This window comes from Vulpes lagopus, chromosome 3 (assembly GCF_018345385.1).
Source record: "Vulpes lagopus strain Blue_001 chromosome 3, ASM1834538v1, whole genome shotgun sequence".
NCBI classification, from domain to species: domain Eukaryota; kingdom Metazoa; phylum Chordata; class Mammalia; order Carnivora; family Canidae; genus Vulpes; species Vulpes lagopus.
The window spans coordinates 101,578,102-101,602,621 of NC_054826.1; the positions used below are offsets into that span (position 1 = coordinate 101,578,102).

At 58.2% G+C, this 24,520-nt stretch overlaps 1 protein-coding gene across 2 annotated transcripts; it reads right to left on the reverse strand.

Annotated features, from left to right (window-relative positions):
* Positions 1 to 1,544: 1,544 nt before the first annotated feature.
* On the reverse strand, positions 1,545 to 17,554 carry SLC29A4 (solute carrier family 29 member 4). 2 transcript variants are annotated; one of them, XM_041749759.1, is made up of 11 exons: positions 17,477 to 17,554; positions 13,969 to 14,154; positions 10,926 to 11,057; positions 10,542 to 10,655; positions 9,935 to 10,063; positions 7,937 to 8,011; positions 6,203 to 6,450; positions 5,426 to 5,567; positions 5,154 to 5,341; positions 3,870 to 4,110; positions 1,545 to 2,686 (listed from the first exon to the last, which is right to left on the reverse strand). In XM_041749759.1, exons 2-11 carry the CDS (start codon positions 14,141 to 14,143, stop codon positions 2,550 to 2,552), a joined length of 1,581 nt encoding a protein of 526 aa, XP_041605693.1. In that variant the 5' UTR covers positions 14,144 to 14,154; positions 17,477 to 17,554; the 3' UTR covers positions 1,545 to 2,549. The 2 variants fall into 2 exon arrangements, with proteins under 2 accessions (XP_041605693.1, XP_041605692.1); XM_041749758.1 differs by lacking the exon at positions 7,937 to 8,011 and having other exon boundaries at positions 17,477 to 17,529.
* Between the last annotated feature and the right edge of the window lie 6,966 nt (positions 17,555 to 24,520).

Consider the following 24,520-nt stretch of genomic DNA (forward strand, 5'->3'; position numbering starts at 1 on the left):
TGTACTTGCCCCCAGAATGGAGAAGCAGTTAGGGAGAGAAGAGGCTGAGGAAGGGAGAGAGGGGGGCCCCTGCTCCCCCGGCTCGGCCCCGAGAGCACTTACCAGCCCCCGCGCCTTCCAGGGGGACGGGAGGCCTCGTCCAGACAATCTTAAGGGAAGGAAAAGCCAGACTTTGGTTTTGTTTTTTGGGGGAATTACTGTTTTCCTTTTTTTTTTTTTTTTTTAAGTTTCTTTTGGAATTTTGTTTGTTGGCGAATTCTGTGTGATCTTTTTCATAAAAAAAGAAAAGAAAAGAGAAAAAGCTATAATCGGAGAAATGCCGTTGTCTGGAGTGGTTCATTTCAAGGGCAGGGGAGGGTGGTGCACGGTCCTGGGCAGCGGCTGGCGGCGGTGCTGCCCACCATCCAGGCCAGGAGCTGGGCCCTGGCCCCACAGCGGCCGCGGTCGGCGCAGGGCTGTCTCCGTCCAAGCCAGCGCCAGTGGAGGGAAGCGAAGGCTTTGTCGGCTGTCCTGGCTGCTGTCCCCGTGGGTGGCCAGAGATGACCACTACTGTGTCGGGCTGCTGAGCTGCGGGACGTGTCCGTCAGTGCAGAAGCGAGGCTGGGGGGTGGGCACCTCCTGTGTCCTTGAAGAGGCAGAGGTTGGCGCTCCCAGCCCTGCCCACAGCTGAAGACCACAAGAGCCAGGGCAGTGCAGGTGGGCCGCGTGGGCCAGGGCCGTGGGGAGACACAGGACGGCACCCCTGCGGGGGTCACGGGAGGCCGGGTCCTGCTCCTGGTGCTGCCACTCCCTCCGGCCTGACCCCGCGGGCACCTGCCCAGCGACCCACCAGGCGAGGGGCTGAGAAACCGAGTCAGGACAGCCGCCGGCCACTCCCACCCAGAGGAGCGCTGCGCTGGCGCCACCTGGTGGCCCCTGTGGTATTGCCTCGAGGTCTTGGCTCCCCTCGCTGCCAGGGCGCCCGTTTGGGTCCAGGGCTGATGCCTGACAGTGGGTCCTGGTGGTGAGTCCTCGAGGCTGCAGGCCTGGAGCACAGCCCCTCTGATGGCCGGCCCCCCTCCCCAAACCTTCTCCAAGGGACCCACATAAAAGAGTGGACCGGCTCCACTGCTTGTGGAAACTAAGGCACCAAACTGGACAGGAATCAGCAGCATAGCTGAAACTTGAACCCAGAACCCTCAACCTCGGGTCCTGGTTCGTTTCCTGCGGGCAGGGTGCAAGCTCCTTGTCAAATGGATGGCTGCAGCCCTTCCCCCTGACCTGAGGGCCAAGGAGCACCAAAGGTGCCTCCACACCCCAAATGCTTCCAGCTCCCATGCCACCCGTCCACCCCCCACCAGGTGCACGGAGCCCTCCTGCTACCAGATTGGCCACCCCCACGCAACTCCAGGCCTGGATGTGGGCAGGGCAGCTTCCCAGGTGAAAAGACTGAGGTCCTAGCCCCATGGGTGGCTCTGTCCCACCAGGACCCCTCCCCCACTACCAGAGAGCAAGGTGGTGGGGGGCGGCCCCCACCCACACAGACGCCACTCAGAGGCAGCAGCTGGGCAGTTCTCTGCCTTCATATTTTAATGGCCAGTGCGGTAGTTAGTGGACAGACAGGTGGACAGGACATAGAGGGCCAGGGTGGTCACAAGTGTGCCATGGGCGTGGCAGGGCAGGCCATCCTCCCCCTGGAAAAGTCTGTCTTTGGCAAGATGCTCCAGAATCCCCTCAGGTCAGGGCACCCCGGACTTGGAACTTGAGGGTCCTGACTGGGGAGGGGACCCCCCCCCCCACCTACTTGCAGTGACTCCTGTCCTTCCTTGGGCCTCGCTGGGTGAGGATCAAAGTCTAAGTCAAGAGATGACTTCAGCCTGGGTGTGTCCCCTTGCGGCATCACAGACGGATGGAGGTGGAGCCAGAGAAGTGGACAGGGGTCCCCGGTCAGGTGCAGACTCCCAGGCCTGTGGCCTAGGTGGGTGCCTAGGTGCATGGAGGGGGGCTCTCGATGCGGGGTGGTTGCACCAGGCCAGCACACAAGCTATGGTGGTAGAGAGGCCTGTGTAGACCACGGTCTGAGGGCATTCAGATCCAGGGCTACTATACCGTCGTGGCAAATGCATTTTGTTTGGGAGAACTAGTGTTTAGGGACAGGTAGAGGGGAGAGGCCCTCTCCTTGGGGAGGGCTCCCTGGTGAAAGAGGGTGGGATCAGGTGCCATGGATGGTGGGGACAGGTGGCCATGGGTGGGGGTCGCCAAGAGGGGCCCCCGCTGGTGGCCTGCTCTCCTGGCTGGGGACGGCTGTGACCCCAGAGAGCGCTGGCCTGGCTAGAGTCGGGGCCACCGCACACAGGGGATGAAGGGCAGGCGCGAGACAGGACGGGGAGCACAGTGCTGGGTGGCCCTGGGTGGCCCTGGGATGGCTTAGCATAGCCCTGGGGCCGGAGTGACAGGGCAGCTGGGCCCAGAGGGGGCGTGACTGGCACGGGGAGGAGGCCGGGGCCCCGTAGGCACTGCAGGCAGGGGCGGGGAGGAGGCCTCGGGCCTCGGGGGTGGCCAGGCCTGGCTCAGAGGCCGGGGAAGGAGGTGTTTGTGGAGGTGTGGAAGCAGCTGCTGGGGGCGTCCCGGGTGAGGCTGTAGGTGCAGTAGGCCACAGCGGAGCCCAGCGTCAGCCCTGTCATGTAGGACACGGTCATGGTGTTGCCTGCGGATGACACGGGACCTCAGGTGGCGGCCAGGGGCAGGGCGGCGCTGCGGAGGGGGGCGGCGCTCAGAGGACCACAGCAGTGACCACGACGGCGGCCGCGAGTCCAAGCCGCAGCTTCTTGGGTGCAAAGCAGTGACCACCGCCCGCTCCCGGAGGGGAGGCCATCTGAGGATGGTTACGCCCCAGGTGAACACATGGGGTGCCCCAGGCGTTGCCTGCTTCTCTGCCTCCTGCTCCCCATCTACATGCGCCTCCTTGTTGCGGACAATCTGGGATGTCTAAGGGCTTCTGAAACTACTGTGCCCGGAACATGATCCAGGGCCCCTGGCTCCCCCAACCCCTCTCCCCCTTCAGTCGATGGCAAGCCAGGCTTCTCGGGACACCCCCAAACTGGGGACTCCCTCTTGGCCACAGATCCTTCTCTCACATCTGGTCTCCAGATCCATCAGCCCGCCCCGTGGGCTCTGGCTGTCAAACAGATCCGGGATCTGGCACTTTCTTCCAGGGACGTGGACCCCTGCCCGAGCGAGCCCCTCCTCTAAGGTCTGGTCTGGCCTGGACGAGTGCAGGAGCGCCTCCCTCCCTCCCGGCCCCTGCCTGTTCCTGCCTCACTGTCCAAGCAGCACCGGAAGCGGTCTTTACACACATTCAGGTCCTGCCGCTCCTCGCTCCTGGGGGCCTCCACCCCTACCGTGGGGACACCCCCGTCCTATCGCTGGCTCTGCCCCTAGGCTTTCACGCAGGCTCTTCTTCTGCATTGTCACAAGGCTGGCTTCCTCGCCACTTTCTTCAGATCTCTGCTCAAAAGTCACCTCCTCAGGGAGGCCTTCCCAGATCATTCCACTTACATTGTAAACTCCCCATCCCAACAACCTCATCCCCTTTCTCTGCTTTTTCCCTGTCATATTTACCATCACTCAACACATTACGTGTATGGTCATTTGCCACCTCTGGACTGTCAGCCCCACACACGCAGGGGTCATTGTTTTGTTGCCACTGTATCCCTGGTGCCTAGAACAGTGCCTGGCACACAGTAGGGGCTCATTGAGCAATTGCGGGATGAATGAAGTGGCAAGTGATTGATGAACATCCCCACATCTATGAGCTCCCGGAGGCTGACATGACCCTGGAGCCCAGGAGCACCTTTTTGCCACATGGCCGTTGTTCCCATGGGCCTTACCTGCCAGCTCACGCTGCTTGGGGCTCACTTTGCCCGCTGCCAGGATCATGGGCACGCTGCCAAAGTAGCCGTTGCTGATGCCCATGAGCAGAGAGAAGACGCAGGGCCAGGCCGGGTGGCGCAGGGCGGGCGTGCCGCTTGGGTAGACGCACAGGATGAAGAGGGGGATGAAGACCACGCGCAGGCAGGAGCAGGCCAGCAGGTGGGTACCCCGCCAGTCCATGGGCAGAGCTGCCAGGATCTGTGGGGAGCCAGGCACGTTGGCTCCCCGTCTCTCCCGAGCCCGCCACCCCTCCCATCTCTTCGGCAGCCCCACACAGGGTTCCTGTGCACAGATGCACCAGCTCCGGTGGGTCCCCATCCTTTGCCGGCCTTGGCCACTAAATCCACCAAATCCACCAAATCCCTTGTTACAGCAACACACAGTGCTTGCTGGTGTGCCTAGCATCCATCTAAACACTGCACAAGGAGTCCCTGGGTGGCCCAGTGGTTGAGCATCTATCTGCCTTTGGCTCAGGGTGTGATCCCAGGGTCCTGGGATTGGGTGCCACATCAGGTTCCCCACAGACAGCCTGCTTTTCCCTCTGCCTCTCTCTGCTTCTCTGTGTCTTTCATGAATAAATAAAAATCTTTAAAAAAACCAAAAAACAAAAAACAAGAACATTGCATGGGTCCCCCCACCTCATTCTATCCTCACTGTACCCTCACAGGATGGGCTCCTGACCCTACTGGAGAAATGGGGCCCTCGAGACCCCAAGGGTCAGTCCTGCCTGCAACATTTTACGCAGCAGAAAAGAGCACAATTAAGAGTTGAGCTCACTAAGCCTTGCTCCCTCGCAGACAGACTCATTTCTCAGATGGCTCTGCTGTGTGACCTTGGGCAAAGGGCTTTCCTTCTCTGAGCCTCGCGTTCTTCATTCATTCGTCTGAAGAAGGCCCACATCAGGCCTGCCCCAGAAATGGCAGCCTTGATCCTACTCCAACCCTGACCCCTGCCTGCCCTGTGCTTGTAGCACGGGGAGGGCACTCTGCCCAGATTCTTGTGGCCCCTTCGAGGTGCCTGCTCCCTGGGAGTACGTCCTGCGCTGTCTTGGGAGGCCTGTCCCACAGACCCAGTAGCTGCGGGGCGCAGACACAAGGATGACTGCTAGGGCCGCCCGCTGTGGGACGTGGCCTGGGATGGCGCTGTGGCTTGGCTGCCCCCTCCCAACTTGGGAGCTCCGGTGTCCTCAGCTCAGGGGCTGCCCCCAACCTGCAGGGACCCTGGAGGGGCTGCAGGCTTGCCTTGCCCACGAAGTCGGAGAGGTTGAACACAGCCATGATGAGGATGGGCAGCCACTCGCCCAGGACGCAGTGGCGGACCTCGGACTCAAGACCCGGGAAGAGGCACAGCGTGATGAAGTAGGTGACGGCGATGGAGAGCATGTCAGCCCAGATGGCGCGGGCCACGGCGTAGCGGTGCAGCAGCAGGGCTGTGGGCGGCAGGCTAGGGGTCAGGCGTTGGGGGCGCTGCCAGCAATGCCCAGAGGACCGCCCCGCCTGCCTTGCCCCCCCACCTCTGAAGGAGGGCCAGCTCCGCGTGACTCTTGGCTGTGGCATGTCGAAGCGCGTGTAGGTGCCCCCACTGCCGCTGGTCACCTCGTGGGCTGGGCTGTCCTTCGGGGACCCGCTGTTGGCTAGGCCTGGGCAATGGTGCTCCTGGAGGGAGGACGCACGGAGCCGGTCGGGTATGGGTGGGGAGGGGTCCTCCAGGTCGCCCACCCTGCACCCCACGGACCCTCAAACACATAGAGCTCCATCCAGCCCCGGAGCCCTTCACACTTGCTCTTCCCTCTGCTCCCGATGCCCTTCCTGTGGATCTCCACATCTCCCCTCCTCGGGGGTCAAGGTCAGCCCAGAGGACACTTCTCAGGGAACCTCCCTGACCACCGTGGGCTTGGTCCCAGCACTGTGACAGTGTGTTGCCCGGTGGCCCCTCTCTGTGTCACACAGAGCCTGGGTGACCCTCTGGACCCCGTCTGCGAGGACTTCGCTTTGGAGGACGGTGAGGGGCGTGGGGTCCCCCAGGAGCAGGGATGCTGACTCCTCCCACCCTGCCCTCCCGTGTCATCCCACAGGCGCCCTACCTGCCACCCTGCTCCCTCTGGGGCCATGAGGCCATGCTGCCACCAGAGGGCGCCCTGCCCCCCAGGACAGCTCTGGCCGGCCCACCAGCCGGGCCTCAGGCCACATACACGGGGGCTCGAAACCTGATTCTGCAGATAGAAGGAGGGCCTGAGGGAAGGCCAGGAGGTCGGCTGGGACCTGGCGGTGGCAGCGCCCGACAGACTCACAAACTGGATGTCCCCCGCAGCAACGTCGTGGTGCACGCGGTAGCCGGCCCTGCAGCCCCCACGGCTGTCGCGGGGTCTCGTGGTGTAGTAGAGCACGAAGCGGCTGCGTCGCACCAGCAGGTGCAGCAGGAAGCAGAGCAGCTCCAGGCCCGCGGACACCAGGAAGAAGATGAGCGTACTCGCCCGCTCGTCCGGCAGCAGCAGCTTGGTGAGGATACGGCTCAGGGACACCATCACGCCTGCCGTGCCTGGAGCGGGAAGGAGCCATGCTCGGCCTGGGCCTCGGCCCCCACTCAGCATCCCCAGCCCTGCCCTACCCCTGCCTGGATCTGTCCCAGGCCCTGCCCAACTCTGCACCCGTCTGCCTCCAGCCCTGCACCTGCCCGGCCCTGCCCTGCTCAAGCTCCCTCCGGCCCTGGCCCAGGCCCCAGACGGGAGGGAGCTGTTCCCAGCATGTGCCCACTCAGACCACCCCTGCCTGGCCCTGCTGTCTTCTCATACACACACCCCAGGAGCATTTATACAGCACTTGTTGTGTGCCTGGCACCACCCTGCCCTGAGGAGGACACAGTGGGGACAGGGGGGACCTGAGCCCTGCCTTCCCAGGGCTCGGTGGGGGATGCTGCAAACCATTTGCAGAAGAATGTCAACATCTGTGCATGACAGTGGGGGCAGGCAAAGGCTGGGGAGGAGCATCCCTGGCAGGGGCTGGCCTGAGCTATGCTTGTCCATGTTCAAGGAGCTGACAGGAAGTGTGGGTGTGGTCACAAGATCACAAGGGAGGGCAGTGGGGTTATGGCAGGTGGGAGACCTCAGGCAGGATGTGGGTGTGGGGTGTGACCATGAGCCACTGGGTAGTGTCTGGCAGAGGCTGGCCGTGGCCACTGTTGGCTGATCTCAGAGTGTGGGGCTCCTGGCTGCACAAGCCACCCCAAATCAGCAACAGTCTGCAGCTGCCTCGCTCACCTCTGTGACAAAACATACCGAAGTGATCTGCTTGCCCCGTGCTTTCCTGCAGCCGAACCCCCACACACCTAAGGGTTAGAGCCCTGAGGGTGTCTGGGCAATCTCCCCACGTGGTAGGGGATGCAGAGTACCCCAAAGAAGTGGGCCAACTTCCTGCCTGGACTACACTGCTGACCCTGGCCTATCCAGGCATCAAGGAAGGCTGAGAACATCTGGAGGAAGGGGCTTCAAAAGAGGGCCCTGATATGCAGGAGGGGGCAGCAGGGCCAGTGGGGAGCTGGCCACCCAGACCAGGGCTGGAGGGCAGGGATCAGAGTGCAGGGTAAGGTTCAGGTTTGGGGGTGCCATTCACTGAGCAGGGGCAGATGGACAGGACTGGTGGGCTTGGAAAAGTGAGTCTGAGAAGCCATGTGGGGGTGCCAGGCAGGGGTTAGCTTGTGGGTCCAGGGATCTGAGGACAGCGTGACGCTGAGGTGTGGTGCCAGACATCGTGGTTTGGACAGGCATACCTTGCACACACATGCACATGCAGACACACAGAACACACGAGCACCCCAAGTCACTCTAGAGCCCCGCTCAGACGCATACGTGCTCTCACATCACAAAGGTCTGCACCCTCATAGAGATGTGCACACATCATAGCCGTTCCCTTCCCATCGGGAGTCCCTGCCCCCCACCAGCCAGGCAGGGGTTGATGGTGGTCACCGTCCCCAACCAGGTGCATGGCACATAGCCAAGGGCTCCTCCTGGGGGTCTGCAGATACTCACTCTCCCCGGTCATCACGCCCTGGGTGTACCTCTTGGGCAGCATCCCCGTGTACCCATAGAAGCTGGATTGCTGCACTTGGGGGGAGAGACAGAGGAGTGATTGTGAGATGCCACCCCTCACCTGGTGGCAGAGGCATCTGGCCCACCCACCCTGCCCAGCAAATAGTGTGTGCTGGGGACCACGGGCCAGCCAGGTCCTGGCCAATGAAACACGAGCAGAAAACATGCACCCCTTCCGGCCGAGGCGAAAAAAGCCAAGTGGACTTCTGATGTTTCTCTCCCCCAGTGGCAGTGACCAAAAGGGCCTTGTGTTACAGATGGGGACCACTGAGGCCCAGCTCCCAGGGACTGTGTGAAGCATCGCCTCTGTCCACGTGTTGGACATGCAGCGAGAGCCAGAAGGAAGTCTTATTTTGTGACGCCACTGAGATTTCTGGGCCAGCTGGTTCCTACAGCCTCCCTGCTCTCATCCTAACCAACACAGAGATGCACAGGCTCAGAGCCTACAGCTTAGCAAATCCCTGCCCTACACGGACACCCACCCCAGAGCAGACAAACCATGAAAACTAGGATCTCCTGGTCCTTCCCGGCATTTGCTTTTTTAAAGAAATAGAACAGAACAAAACAGACCTGAGGACACCGCCTGGAGTGAGGACACGGTTTCCCAGAGCTTCAATCTCACTAATAAGCACACACACGCATGCAAACATGTTCACTGGCTCATAGTGTGAAACGTATTTCTTGCCACACAAAAAGAGTTTGAAAGAGTACAAAGCCACCACCTGGACCTTTCCAGACATTGCTGCTGTGAAAGAGGGAAGCGGAGGACCACACAGGACTAAAGGGGATTAAAGACATGACGGTGAGTGCCGGGTGTGATCCTGGACTGCATCCTGGGTCAGGAAAACAGACTGCTATAAAGGATGCTATCCAGGTGATGGGTGACATGTGACACGGATCCTGAGAGCGCACCATGTGGGTTATGCTTCCTGACTCAGGTAACTGTAACACAGGGATAGAAGAAACATCTTGACTTCTAGAAAATACACTCTCAAGACTCAGGATTTAAAAAAAAGGGGGGGGGGGCTCAGGATTTAGGCAAGATGACTCCCAAACGGTTTAAGATGAAAACACAGATTATTTTATATTTATATGTTTTCAGAGGCAAAATTTATTCATATCTATGTGTATAATGGGGACAGAGAGCGTCTATGTGACAAAACATCAGCAACTGGCGAGCCTAATGAATGTGAAGGGTGTGTGGGAATTCCTTATGCTGTTCTTGCAACCTTTCCAGAGGTATGAAATAGTTTCAAAATAAAGTTAAAAAAATAAGTTTGAGAGACACCCCCCAAGAGCAACAAGGTGACATGGTGACGTGGGCAGGATAGTTCTTGAAGCACAATTCATACCTGAGGAAGCCAGGGGATTGCCTCCACGTCCACGTGGCATGCAGTGGGTGTGTGGACGTGTGCACAGTGTATGCACTCTAATGCTGTATGTGCTCGGGACACACGGGCACTGTGGATGTGCAGCGTGTGCGCATGTGTGGAGTTTACACATGGATGCAGCATGCAAGTGCGTGCACGTGTGTGGAGTGTACACGTGGATGCGGCATGTGTGTGTATGTGTAGCGTATACATGGATGCAGCACGTAGGTATACACATACAGCGTGTGTATGTGTGTGTGTGTGTGTGGAGTGCCACAAGGATGTGGCACGTAGGTGTAGATGTGCAGTGTGTGTGTGGGTTTGTGTGGAGTGTACACGTGGATGCAGTACACAGGTGTGTAGGATGTGTGTGTGTAGGATGTGCAGGTGGATGCAGTAGGCACCGCGGGTATGCACTCCGTGTGTCAGCACACGTGTGGGGCGCGCACGTGGATATGTCCTGGCGCTGAGCCCACCAGCCCATGCGGTACGTCCCCAGCAGGTGGGGGACCGGGGTGTGACGGCCCGTGGCGGGTACTCAGAGGTCGGTGCCAGCCCCCGTTCCTACCTGTGCAGCCCAAGGCCACGGTGCCCACAGCGGCCAGGTTGATGGCATAAGCCTGGTCACGAGAGAAGAGCTGTAGCCATACGTCACAGATGCTGATGAAGAGGAGGGGGCCCAAGGCCAAGAGGTAGCCTGTGGGAGAGGCCAGAGTGGTGGGCAGGGAGCAGCAGGCGGGGGGCTCCCCTCGTGCCACCCTTCCTGTGGAGCAGGGTCAGAGGTGCCCTCCCTCTCTGTCTGCCTTTCTCCTTAACGCTTGTATGGCTGGGGACACTTTAGAGGTCTTAGAGGAGGATGCCTGTAAGGCTTCCTAGAGGAGGTACCACTTGAGCTGGGCCTTGAAACTGGATGTTGCCATGAAGAGGAAAGGGACAGGAAGAGCTGACTAGGTCCCGGGATGCGATGTAGGGTGCACAGAAGCCTCCCCAGGGGCAGGTATCGTGCTAGCATATGGTGCACCCACCACAAGCTGGACCCTATTTTCATACGTTGAACCCTGTAACGTTCTGAGGAGGTGTGCCCATTGGACAGATGGGTCGCAGGGTAACTGAGGAGGTGAATGGCAGTGACAGGCCAGATGTTCGAGAGCTGGGAGCCCCGGTGGGCAGTGTACCCGCGGTGATCCTGGTGTGCAGGTTCAGTCTCTCCACCAGCGCGTTATTCAGGAGCACGGCCACCAGTGCCACCAAGATGTACGTGAGGCTCATGTCGAACACAATTGAGGTCCCTGCGAGGGGGGAGGGTTCGCCGGCAGTAGGTGCTCAGGGGAGCCCCTCTCTCTGCACCCACCCTCAGCAGGTACTGCTTCCCCGCTCTGCCTGAAAAGTGGCTGGCAGCCCAGGGAGGGTGAGCGGCTGCCCTGAGTCACTTAGCAATTTGCAGCTAAGGAGCGAGGATTTGAATGAACGGGCTCCCCAGTAGGGTTTCGGGAGGGTGGCGAGCCAGAGCCGGGTGAGCCGCCAGCCTGGGGAGGCAGGGCGCGACGGCGGGGGCCCACCTGGGTACTTGTGGTGTAGGTAGTCCACGTCGGTGATGAAGCTGTTGTACGGGAGCAGGAAGCCCACGCCGGCCAGCAGCATCGCAAAGTAGATGGCGTGGTAGCGGTCGTCGGGCACCGGCTCCTCTACCGCTAAACCCAAGGGCAGCAGCAGGTAAGAGGGGGACGAGCCCCTCCACACCACGGTCACTGCCACCGTGTCCACCAGCATCACGGCCACCATCCCCCTTCGTGGCCAGAGCTGTCATGGCAACCACCCATGGCCACCACCGTCGTGGCCATAAAGCAGCTGGCCTGACAGACCGTAGAACGGCCCCCGGAAGACTCAGCTGAGGCGAAACTCCCCAGGAGGCTGCCTAGGCTCTAACTGGGGGTCCAGTACCCGGGCTGAGCTCCCCACACCAGCACTCGTGTGTCCAGGGAGCACGCAGGTGGACGTGGGTCCACTCTGACCTTCAGGGACCCACTAGCAATGCGGCTGCCTCCCGCTCCTATGACTCCAGGCTGCAGGCCCAAAGGGACGGTCCAGGGTCCAAAGGCAGAAACACTTCTACCCGGAGACACAACAGTCCCATTGACCGGGAAGCAAGACAGCCCCTAGCCACGCTGGGCTCCTCCTGGCCCCAAATCAGCAGGCAGAGAAGAGGGTTGCCAGGGGGCTGGGGTGGCTCATCCTGACTACCAAGGGCACATCAGGGATGGAATAGAATAGAGCAGAGGGGTGCCTGGGGGGCTCAGTCAGGTATGTGTCTGCCTTCAGCTAAGGTCATGATCTCGGGGTCCTGGAATGGAGTCCCCGTTGGGCTCCCTGATCAGCAGGGGGTCTGCTTCTCCCTCTGCCTCGGTGTGCGCCATGCATGCGCACACGCTCTCTCTCTCTAATAAATAAATAAATCATAAAAAAGAGAATACAACAGCATATGAGTACGTCTGGAACAAGTATGTCAGGGCGTTTCTTAGGATTTCCACTCCCGGGGGCTGAAGTCAACGGAAAACAATCTGATTTGTGCCTTTAGAAATGAAGGTCTGGGTCCCCCCACTGGGCAAAGAACCATGACCAGCTCGGTTGTGGAGGGAACAGGCGCGGGATGGGCAGCAGAGAAAGCTAGTTATAAATACCAGCCATGACCACGGGACCCTCCAGACCCCAGGAATGCCGCTGTTACACGTATTTGTCCCTCACCTTGACGCGAGTATGTCTGTATGTGTCTATGAACCCAAAGCTTGTGTTTGCCCACCTTATCACCTTACCGTCTAACAGAGGACACGTTTGTGCCAAATCTCAGTATTTAAGTCGTGGGCTGTCAAAGGAGAGGTGGGAACGTGCTGTGTCAGACTTTGCATCTTCTGGGGAAAGGGTCAGTGTGTTTTCGGTTGCAGAGGGGTTAGCTGAGTCGCACCAGGTGGCAGTATGACTTAGTGTCTTTATTTGGAGATTAAGTATGGTTACGGAGCTGTGTTTGAGAGCCATGGGGGCAAGGGGTGGGCTGTGATGGGTCCATTTTATGGGTCAACTTGGCTGGCTTAGTCCCTCATTCAATCGGACACTGGTTGAGGTGCTGTCATGGAGGGATTTTGTGGATAAAAGTCTCTCCTTAGCGGACTCTAAGGTAATCAAAAGGAAATTACCCTGGGTGGGCCAGACCTAATCAGGCAAGGCATTTAGGTCTTCCCAGAGCCAAGACCCTAAACAGGTCAGGGCCCTGGGGTTTCCTGAGCACCAGCCTTATGGACTTCAGACCACCTTAGCCAGGCTCCATTGTAGTTGCTTATGTTCTGCAGTAAACCACACCTGTATCCTATCTACAACTCTCTATTATCTGTGTATGTATCTCCCACTGGCTCTGTTTCTTGGCTGAGTGACCCAGCCACCATCACCAAGGCCACTATAGTTAAAATCACCATTGCCATGACCACCATCTGCTTCTATGGCCACAGTCACATGTTATCTAGTGCCACGCCTGGCCAGGGGAAGTCTGGCACCCTGGGGATGGGCCCAGAGCTGGCTCTGCCTAAGTACAGGGGAACAGGGCTTGGCCAGCACGACCTCTGCTTCCCATGTACAAAGACAGGGGATGGAACCAGAAAATCAGCCCCTATTTCTGAGCCTGGAGGGGTGCTAGCAAAAACTGCAGGCATGGGCAGCCCAGGTGGCTCAGCGGTTTAGCGCCTGCCTTTGGCCCAGGATGTGATCCTGGAGTCCCCGGATCAAGTCCCACGTTGGGGCCCCGGCATGGAGCCTGCTTCTCCCTCTGCCTGTGTCTCTGCCTCTCTCTCTCTCTCTCCTTTCTGTCTCTTATGAATAAATAAATAAAATCTTAAAAAAACAACTGCAGGCATCCCAAAATGAGCTGTCACTGGGGGCCTCCCGAGGGCAGGGACAGCCCTAAGCAATGTTTTGGGGCTTCTGTGCAGCCACAGTGAGGGTGGCACCTGGACTTCTCCCCTTTCTAGATGACAGAACCAAAGCACAGAGAATGGTCACTCGCCCAAGGCCCCCAAGTCGGTGGAAGGACGTGGCTGAACCCAAACCTGTCCAGTGTCAGCCCCGCATGCAGCCCTCTACTGAGCAAGTCCAATCGCATAGGCAACTGGCCCATTTCCTTGATGTGGGGGAACCAAGGCTCAGAGAGGTTTAGGCCCGTGTCAAGGTCACATGGTCAGGATGAAAATCAAGTCTTTGCACCTCACATTGGTCCTCCCATCTGGCACTCACTTGCCCATCTCCACTGAAGGGAGGCTAGTGAAGGTGACCCAAGCGACATGTGTCACTTCCAGACAGAAGCTCGACAGGGCAGTGCATGATTCATCGTGCACCCTTCCACCTGCCCAGAGGTCACAGGAGCCCCTGGCCAGATTAAAGCTCTTCGCCTGGCTCCGTGACCCACGTGGGACACGTGACATCAGGGCGAAGTCCTCGAGACAGATCCCTCCTGGCAGATGCTGCGTTCTGCACTCGGTGACTCCCGGGGGCTCCTGCAGCCCATCCTGGCCCTGAGCCAGACACACACCTGCCCCCGCCCCCGCCGGCCCTGTCACTCACCAGAGTCCGCGAGAGCTGGGACACCCCCAGCCACACCGCCCTGGCCCTGAGCCGTCCCTGCCGCCACCTCCTCCTCCAGCTGGCAGCTGTCGAAGCTGAAGCTCATCACCACGCTCCTGTCTGGCGTGCCCGCCACGCTGGGCTCCTTGAGGCGCTGGCTGCCCACGGAGCCCATGGCAGCCCGTGCTGCGGAGAGGGGAGAGGAGGCGGGCTGAGCGAGCCAGGGGAACCCCGCACCCCGCTGCGCCCCTGGGGCACACGAGCCTGTGGCTGAGCGGTGCCATGCCACTCCAGGCTTGGTCGCAGTGGCCCCATGATGGGGACCCCGGTGACAGTGGCATGGTGGCACGGAGGGAGAGACATGGGGTAGGTGGAGGGAGAATCTGGAGCTGGAGTGCCAGGACTCGGTGAGCAGTCAGAGTGACAGCCGACATCACTGAGTGCTGCGTGTGCCAGCGACGTGCTCAGTGTCCCCCGCACCATCTCCCTCTGGGAAGACGTGCCCATACTCACTCATTTTACAGCCGGGAAGGGAACGGGAGCCTAGAGGCAGCCGCCCCCGCCACCCCCACCCCAGTCTCACAGACCGAAAGGGGAGCAGCCCGGGGACACTCAGAAGCACCGCAGCCCTCCATTCTGGGGCCAACCACTTTCCGTGGTGGGAAGTCCTTCCTTTGGTCTCACCCCAGTTTCTCTTGCTTCAATTCAAGTCTACTACCCTTATGTTTAAAAGAAAGGAAGAAGCTAATTTATCCCTGATGGAGAGACACCTCCATTGTAGAGGTAACCCTGTGGGGGGCAGGTGGGGCTGGAGGGAGTCTTGTTTTTATCCCTAAAAGAGTAACCAGCTTTTCTTTTCTGTTTTTTCTTTTTTTAAGATTCTATTTTTTTAAAGTAATCAGCAAACCCAGCGTGGGCCTTGAGCTCACAACTGCAAGATGGCACGCTCTGGCGACTGAGCCAGTTGTTTTTCTAATGACTTTTATTCATTTATCTCCTTACACACTCATGGCAGAGAATCTGAAACAGAGGTGGGACACCTGAGCATCGGGCACTGAGTGTGGCACCTCGACCCACCCAAGAGTGTGTGTGAAAGCCCACAGGAGAAGGCCCACTTCCCGAAGGATCCTGGGTGTCCGAGACTGCTCCAATCATCTCTGCAGTCGGCCCGCCACCACCCCTCCAACCTCCACCTGCACTTCTTTTGTCTCATTTCTTCTTGCCCTCCTGCCTCAGTTTACCCACTCCCAGCCTCCGGATCTGAAGTGCAGATCCTGCCCTGACTAGTTACTGAGCGCCTCCTGCTGGCCCTGTGTTTCCACCCTTCCTGCGCTCTACAGAGTTTTAACAGGGATCTTGGAGCTCGGAGCCATCCTGCTTCCTGGGGCAAGGTACAGGGCCTGGGGAAACTGCCCCTGCCAATTGGGGGCTGCCCCAGCTGATGGGCACCCACAAGCATGGGCAAGAGGGTTGAGGATTCTCCGTCTGGGGGCTGAGAGGCAGGCGTAACCCCACTGCAGGCTCAGTGCATCTCCCAAGTGTCCCCCAGCCCTGGGCCTCCTGCCACATCTGGAGCTGGGGATACTAAGTGGACTCAGGACAGAGCTGCGCCTGGTTTGAATGACCGTGGCCTTGCTCTGTGGCCTTGGTCAGGATTCCGCACAGGAGGCTCCAAGATCCTGGGCCCCGCCCTCCCAGCCTCCCTGAGCCGATAGGAAGGCCAAGGAAGGAGCCAGCAGCAGAGCAGTGGTTTACAACAATGGCACACTCCCCCCTGCAATCCGCTCAGGACCTGAGCCCAGCCCCAGAGGACGCCCGAACCCCGAACCCTTGACCTGTGTTCTGCAAAGCTTCCCAAGACGCAGCGCCCTGGACACGCCTGGCCACACCACCGGGGAAGGCGGACATGCTCAGCATTGAGCCAGGAGGCGGCCCCTGGCTCCCTCTGGCTCATCAGTGAGGCAGGCAGCTTCCACCCACAATGCCTGCCTCAGCCACTGTCCCCATGTGCTTCTCCTGGTCCCTCCTGTGGGCGGGGGGCTCTGGCTTCCCCTGTGGCAGCCCCAGGCCCCTAGGCACGACGTCACTGGCCTGGGCAGAGGCCAGGCCTCGCAGGGTGGCAGAGTGGTGGGGGGGGCACTGAGGTGGCTCATCTATACCTCTCCTGGCCAACTCGCCCCTCCCTGGACCCCTCACATTCCACACCAACAGCCTGGAGTCTCAGATCGTCCCCCAACCCATTCTTCCTCTTCTCATGTCCCTCTTCAGTTAAGATTTAAGGATATGCACATAGGCTTAAAAATGCAAGAGAGCACGGGCTCTTCTCTGATCCCCCCACCCTGCCAGAACCCCTCAATGTCCACCCCTGGGGAGTAGTTGAGAGAACAAAGTTCATTTCTTTGGTCAACAGGTCACCACTTAATGCCTCAATGGGCCACTCCAGGCCTCAGTTTCCCCATCTCCCTGTTGTGGATGAGAAAGGTGAGGCTGTCACGTACTTCATAAATGGGAGCAGGTGGCTAGATGGTCAAAGCTAGGCTACACACAGGAGGCGCTCAGAAGTCACACCAGCCCCTGCTTCGGGGCACTGCTGTGGGCCTCAGAGGGCTCTGGATTCCAGCAGTCCTGAAAGCCTGGCTCACGGGCCCCCACTTTGCCCGGAGAGCCAAGGTCAGAGGTCATGCAGCTCGCACTGAAGCCCTGGCAGGGTTGAGCACCTTTGGCACCCCCCCCTTTCAGCTCACAGATTGCCCCAACTCGTCCCTGCTGGTTCTGCCCACAGAAAAGTGGGTTTCAAGGCCCTGGGCTGCTTCCTTCCTGCAGTTGCTGCTGGAGAGGCAAAGGCACTGGCCACAGGCGCTGGCTGGCAGCTCCCAGCCCAGTCGCACCCCCTCCTCCCTGGCCTTGGTTTCTGCGGGTCCCAGGCCAGCAGCACCCTGCATCCCCAGGCTCCTTCTGCCTGCAGGGTCCTATCAGCAACAAAGTTGGTTCCCAGCCTGTGCCCCTGGGCAAAAGACAGACTCCCCAGGCCACGGGAGGTGACCCCTGGGCACAGGCCCTGCCTCTTACAGTGGCTTTTCCAAGAGCCAGGAGGGAGCTGGCTGGGGGATGACGTGAGACGGGGGCAGAGGGGGTCCAGGGAGGAACTTCAGGTGGAAGGACCCTCTGGGCACGCCCGGGCGGGCGGTGGCTCCCAGCGCCGGGCATGGCTGGGGCCACTGGCCACTCCGAGGTGGGCAGACGGGGGTGGGGGCTGGCCCGGTCCAGATGGCGGGTGAGGTACAGGCTGGGAGTACCTGGGACGGGGGGGGGGCGGTGGGGGGAGATTCGGGGTCCCCAAGCACGTGCCCTCGCCGCGGACTCCGCGGCCCGACCGCCACGGAGGGGGAGGGGCGCGGAGTGGGGCCGCGCGCCGCAGACAAAGGCTCCGACAGGTCCCCGCGCCCCAGCCCAGCCGGGTCCCCGCGCCCGCGCCCGCGCCCGCCCCCGCCCCGCGGCGACCGCTTACCTCGCCCGGCCCGGCCCCGGGGTCCTCGGCGCGCCCGGCCCCGCCGCCCCCGCCGCCCCTGCCGGCCCCGCGCCGGGACCCCTGGGCGCCCGCGCCCCGCGCCCCGCGCTTCGGGCCCGGCGCCCCCGCCGTCCTCCGCGGGTCCGCGGTCGGCCGGGCCCCGATCCGCGAGCGTGTCCGGGGGGCGCAGCGGCGGCGGCGGCGAGCGGCGGGGGCCACCACGCTCCGCCCCGGCCCGCCCCCCGCGGAGCCCCGCCCCGCCCTCCCCCTCCCCCTCCCCCGCCCTCCCCCTCCCCCGCCCCCCCCCAGCCGAGCCCGCAGAGGCGGGGGCGGGGCGCGGCTGGGGTCCTCACCCGCCCGGACACCCCGCGGGGTGACCTCGCCTGCCCCAGCCCGCCACCCCCATGCGCACCTCCCCGCGGACGCCCAGGCCCACTACCCCGCACTCCCTCCTCCCGCCTCGGGTCCGCGGTGGGGGCAGGCCTGCAGCGCCCAGCTCAGGGGCTGGGGCAGGTCCCCGAGCGGCCAGACCCCAAGTTTTGAAGGATGAGTAGGAGTCCGTGGGCTGGAGGCCGTGAGGGGCGCGTCCCAGCCGGGCCTGGGGGTTGACGCCAGCCCCCTCCCCAGTCTCTCCTCCCCGCAGCTTGGGATGAGACCCTGGCCGATGGCTTCCTATCACTGAGCCTCGGTTTTCTCTCCGGTAAAGAGGAGTCTCTCTCGGGGCTGAGGGCCCGAGCTCGCTCGCCCACTTTTGTCTGAGCCTCTGTTTACTCTTCTGTAATGTGATTTTAAGAGAGACTGTCTGGAAGCCTGGAGAACATTGCAGAGGGGAGCCCCCGCCCTGGCACAGGAAATGAGCTAGGGATGGAGGGTGGGTGTCCATGCTGGGGAGAGGGTCCTGTAACAAGGTGAGAAGGTAGACATGTGCTGGGTCCCTCCAGGGCTGGGAGCTGTGTCCATGGGAATCAGAGGAACCCCCTCCCCACCCAGGACCGAGCCACCAGGATGGGATCAGAACGGAACTACCAAAGCACCCGCAGGGCCCCTGCCTGGATGCCTCCTCTCACTTCCCACCAGACTAGCTCCTCCTGTTGTCCTGAGACCCACCTCTGCCAACAAACAGGAAGCCCCAGAGGTGCTGGTCAGCCCATAGCCGGAGTTGGCACCTTTACTCAAGGCCTTGCCCCATCCCTCCTGAAAGACTGGAAGCCCCCTGGGAGTAAAGCCACTAGGTCCTCAGTGCTCAGTGGAGTGCCTGGCATACAGAAAGAGCCAAATATTTGTTTGAAGAGTGGACTTAACTGGGTGCTGAATTAGGCTGCATTGAGTGAAGATAAGTGAAAGGTGCTGGGGAGGGTGCTGTCGTGCACTCAGGGCTGGAAGCACCCCTCTGCCCATCTTCTGGTGCTGTCTGGAGGGGGGGGGGGACAGCCAGGTGATCAAAGTAACTGATCTTAAAGTAATGAGCCTTGTGGTTTCCACAGGTCTGGAGATTTGAAAGGGTCTATGCAGGAAGCCATGCCAAGCTCTCCTGGGTGTAAATAAAAATTATTTGGTGTGTGTGAGACATTGCTCTACATACAGGGGACAATGGGGGTCCCTGCTCCCGTGGAATTTCAGTCTAATGGGGGAAGCTGGCGACAAACAAGCAGCCACTTTAGGAAGCATCAGATGCCTGCAAGACAATAGGACAGAATGGTGGGGTTGTGTGTGACCATGGGGATGGGGTGGGCATCATTGTCTAGTGGTCAGGGAGGGCCATTCTGAGGAGGTGACGCCAGAACTGTGTGATGGAGAGGAGCCCATTGTGGGGTGGTTTGTGGTAGGCGTGTTTGGGGCACAGGGAACCGCCAGTGCAAAGTCCTGGAGCCAGGAAAAGCTCATATTCAAGAACAAAAAGAAGGTCAGAGGAGGAAGAACTTTCCAGTGGGAGATGGGAGGTAAGGTTGGGGGCATAAAGCAGCCTGAGGGGGTTCTTGTTGGCAGTGGGAATGGGTGGGAGCCCCTGGAGTGTTTCTGTTGGAGGAAGAAGCATGACCTGACCCAGGTTTTTAATCCTTGGTTGCTGGTGGGAGTGCAAATTGGAACAACCCTTCTGGAAAGTAAATTGGCCTAAAAAAACATGCTTACCCTTTGATCCAGAGTATCTAGCCCAAGGAAATAATTCTAAATACAGAAAAGGCTTTGTATATGAAGATGTGCATTGTTACAGCCAGACATTGCAAAAATAGCCCAATTACTCCGGGAGAGTGGGTAAGGAATATTCATCATGGTGGGAGACAGACTATGATTGTTCTATCTGAAAAATTCAGGGGGCGCCTGGGTGGCTCAGTCGGTGAAGCATCTGCCTTCCGCTCAGGTCATGATCTCAGGGTCCTGGGATCGAGCCCCACGTGGCGCTCCCTGCTCAGTGGAGATCCTGCTTCTCCCTCTGCCCCTCCATCTCCCTCTCCCCGTCCCCCCTTTTCCCCTCCCCCAGCCATGTGCTCTCTCTCCCGCAAATAAATAGAATCTTAAAAAATATATATGAGAAACCCAAGAAAGCCAGTGGAAGACTGTAACCACACTGAGAAATCTGAAGTCACCACTAGGATGTACAGCTCTGAGGTACCACCAGGTACCTACCTACTCAGGTGGAACTGGTAGGGTGAAAGTGGTGACACACAAATAGGAAATGGGAAGCACTGCGAAAGACACGTTGCATCTAGACCACAGAAGTTTTTTTTAAGATTTTATTTATTTGACAGAGAGAGAGTGAGAAAGAGAACACAAGCGGGTGGAGAGGCAGAGAGGGAGAGAGAAGCAGGCTCCCCACTGAGCAGGGAGCCCAATGCGAGGCTCGATCTCAGGACCCTGAGATCATGACCTGAGCTAGAGGCAGACACTTAACCAACTGAGCCATCCAGGTGCCCCTGGGCCACAAAATTTTTAAAAAATGGGTAAGATGGGGCAGCCCGGGTGGCTCAGTGGTTTAGCACCGCCTTCAGGCCAGGGCATGATCCCAGAGTCCTGGGATTGAGTCCATGCATGGAGCCTGCTTCTCCCTCTGCCTGTGTCCCTGCCTCTCTCTCTCTCTCTCTCTCTCTCTCAACAAACAAACAAATAAGTAAAATATTTTTAAAAATGGGTAAGATGATATTCTAGGAAAATATAAACAGACAACCTGCTATCTGAAGAGAAAGGAATCTAAATAAAACAATTACTAAGCAGGAACTAGAGGATTCTGTTGAAGATCTATTACCCCTCCGTTGAAACCCCAGGCTTGGTTGGGTAGGTTCACAGAATTTCAGAATTTTACCAAACTTTTAAAGAAGGAACCACAGTGCAATCTTACCCTTCCAGAGCACGGGTTAAAAAAGAAGGAAGAGCTTCCTAAACTTGACAGATTTCTCTAAGAAATCAACAGACCAATCTCACCTATGAATGGCAGTATAAAATCCTCACTGAAATAGTAGCCAACAAAATCCAGGAGCACATTGCAATTAGCATGCTCTATAACATGGGACACGCAGGGTCTCGTAAAGAACGCCATTGACGTGATGCGTCACAGGAACAGGTCAAAGAAAAAAAAAACATGGTCATTGATACAGACACTAAAGTGGGCAAAATACTGAAGTGTCTGGGTGGCTTAATCAGTTACGTATCTGCCTTCAGCTCAGGTCATGATCCCAGGGTGCTGGGATTGAGTGACACATTAGGCTCCCTGCTCAGTGGGGAGCCTGCCTCTCCCTCTCCCTCTGCCCCTCCCCCTGCTTGTGTTCTCTCTCACTCTCTCTCAAATAAATAAATAAAATCTTAAGAAAAAGCATATCCAAGGACTTTGAGTGAAAGAGCGCCCACCACCATGTGGGTGGGCCTCACCTAATCAGTTGAAGGCCGGCAAAGAACAGAAAGTTGATCAGTCAGCCCTGAGCAAGAGGGGAATTCTGCCCCTGGACTTCAGCCGCAGCATCAGCTCTTCCTGGGTCTCCAGCCTGCTGACCCGCCCTGCAGATTTTGGACTTGCCAGCCTCCATAATTATGTGAGCCAATTCCTCATGCTAAATTTACATTACACACACATCCTATTGATTTTGTTTCTCTGGAGATTCTGGTTAATACAGTGTGTAGAGTATGAAATCATTGTGTTACAAAGGGGGAGCATCCACGGGTGTGCTTGCCTGAACACAGATTGTTCTGGAAGGTGTACATGGGTAGGTAATGGTAATTGCTTTGGAGAAAGGAGATGGTGGGGCTGGGGTCAGAGAAGGGATAATTAATTTTATTGTAGCCTTTTTTCAAATTTAAACTGAACTTAGGGCAGCCCGGGTGGCTCAGTGGTTTAGTGCCTGCCTTCAGCTCAGGGTGTGATCCTGAAGACCCAGGATCGAATCCCACGTTGGGCTCCCTGCATGGGACCTGCTTCTCCTTCTGCCTGTGCCTCTGCCCCTCTCTCTCTTTCTCTGTGTCTCTATGGATAAATAAATAAAATCTTTTAAAAAATAAACTGAATTTACTGTAGACTTGTATACACTTTGGATTTTTAAAAAAGATTATTTATTTATTTATTTGAGAGAGAGAGAGAGAGAGAGAGAGAGAGAGAGAGAGGCACTGTATTAACCAGAATCTCCAGAGAGGCGCTAAAGCACTGAGCCACCCAGTGATCCCCTGGATTTTTTTTTTTAAGTAGGCTTTATGCCCAGTGTGGAGCCCAACGTGAGACTCGAACTCACAACCCTGAGATCACGACCTGAGCTGAGATCGAGAGTTGGACACTTAACTGACTGAGCCAGCCAGGCGCCCCTGCATTTTTTTAAAGTGGGACACACAGGTTACACAATACAGAATATTCACTCCACATAGAGAAGTGACTAGAAGGAAATGCAGCAAAATACTGAACTGTGTTCCTGAATGTTCCTGTCTGTTTCTCCACTGTTTCTATAAGCCCAGGTCAAGTTGTAATGTTTTTTTCCAAGTACGTGTTTCTTATGAAAAACGAAACGTGTTTATGTGCAGAGATAGACATTTTATCTTCCTCACCTGCCTGGTTCCCGTGCTCTCTGCACCCTGGCTCCTGATGGCAGCAAGTGATGGGAGGACTTGGGGGGTGAAAGACTCCTAGTCTGGAATAACAGGAGAAACTTTGGGGTTTAGATTAGGGCCAAGGTCTGGGCATAGGATTGATGTTGCCCAATGTCCAGAGCATCTGAGCAGTGGCTTGTGGTTGTCTGTGTGTGTGTGTGTGTGTGTGTGTGTGTGTGTGTGTGTTGGGGGGGGGTTTCAGGGCTGTGTTGTGGGTGCAAAAGGGGCTGGCGGCAATGGCATGAGGGGTGGGTGTGTCTGAGGAGGTCCCGAGCTGAGAGGGGCGGGGGGCGGGCCATCCCCACAGCTGGCCGAGTCAGGAGTTTTCCTTGGGGCTCTGCAGAGTGGGGAGGAGCCCTTGGTGTCAAGGAGGAAGTGGGGCCAGCGTGCCTTTGGGGTTCAGTGGGTTAAGCATCTGATTCTTAATTTCGACTCCAGTCCTGATCTCAGGGTTGTGAGATCTAGCCCTGGTGATGGGCTCCACTACAATCATGGAGCTTGTTCAAGATTCTCTCTCTCTCTCTCTCTCTCTCTCCCTTCCTCTGCCCCTCCCCACTGCTCTCTTTCTCTCTCCCTCTCAAATAAATACATAAATCTTAAAAAAAAAATTAATCTCCCAGTTCCCTGTGACCTGGGACTGTTAGCATCCCTGCCGAGTTTCTGTGTGAGCAGACTGAGGCCCAAGAAGGCCCCTAGCTGGTAGGTGGAAGCAGAGTCTTGTGCTCTTCAGCCTGTGTGCTGGCTGCTAAGCATGGGTGCCTCTGTTAGGGGTGACTGCAGTGCTGGGAAACGGTTCCCTGTGGGGGTGCCAGGGTGGGTGAGGCTCGGGGCCAGGCCTGCTGTTAGTGCCAATGACACCCGGGCCTCACTAACAGCAGCGAGGACTCCGCTAATCGATGCCTGTCCTCCCGACCCTGTTAGCAACCCTCCCTTAGAGGAAAGCCATCTGCCAGGATGAAAAATGCAGACAATTAAGGGCCCATCAGAGGAGCAGGTGACAGGCTGCAGCAGCAACTGTGGGAGGGACCTGCAGCATGACTGTTATGTCATCTGGGCCCCGGTGGCACAGCCAGATCGGTGCATGGAGATGCTGTGCCACGGTCTGCCTTGTGGACAGAGGGAGCAGGGGGCTGCCACTTCCAGGGGTCAGGGCACCTGCTTTGTCCTCACTTGGCAAGCTCCAGGTGCTGTTCTAAATGGCCTCAGATGCTTCCCCCACCAAAAAAAAATAATTTTTCAGTAGGATGGCTATCAGGGCCTCCTCCTTGGTCTCCTGGCTTTTGCCACTCTGCCCCCCAACCCCTCTTCTTGGGCAGAGTGAGCTTTCTAAAAGGTGTCCTTCTATTGCTAACTCTCTCCCATAATTCCTCAGTGGGCACTAGGGTAGAACCCAAAGCCCAAGGGGTTCTGAGCCAGCTGATCTCACCCACCTTGCACACACTCACCCTCGAGGAATGGCTGATAAGGGTGAGAGGGCTATAGGCCAGCTCGCCAGCCTTGAAGCCCCATCAGCTCTGCTCAGGCCAGGCCGATATGATTCCTTTGAAAACCTTATGGGCTTCCTGTGTATGAGATTACAACACCCTCTATTGGGTAAGAGACACACATGCACATCTGTTTGAGACATTGTCTTTCTGTTTGGGGCCATGGGAGTTTTAGGAGCCTCCTAGTCGAGCAGAGAAAGTCTAAGTTTTAAGATTCTTGGAAGCCCTTTCCACCTGGCTGAGAGTTTTGAGTACGGCCTGGAGTGTTTCTTAGCCGTGTCTGTTACTCCGTGGCCACTCTCTGTGGCAACTTTGAGATTTTGCTGTGTTTCGTCAGTGGTACTCTACAGTTGATCTCTGCTTTGGGGTGAATCCCCTCCCTGGGGCCCTCGGGTCTGTTATTTCTGGTGGTCAATCCAACCAAGCCTCCCAGGTGCGTGTACTTGTACACAAACCTTGAAGGAGACACTTTGGGCCCAAGCTAGACTTTCCAGAGTAG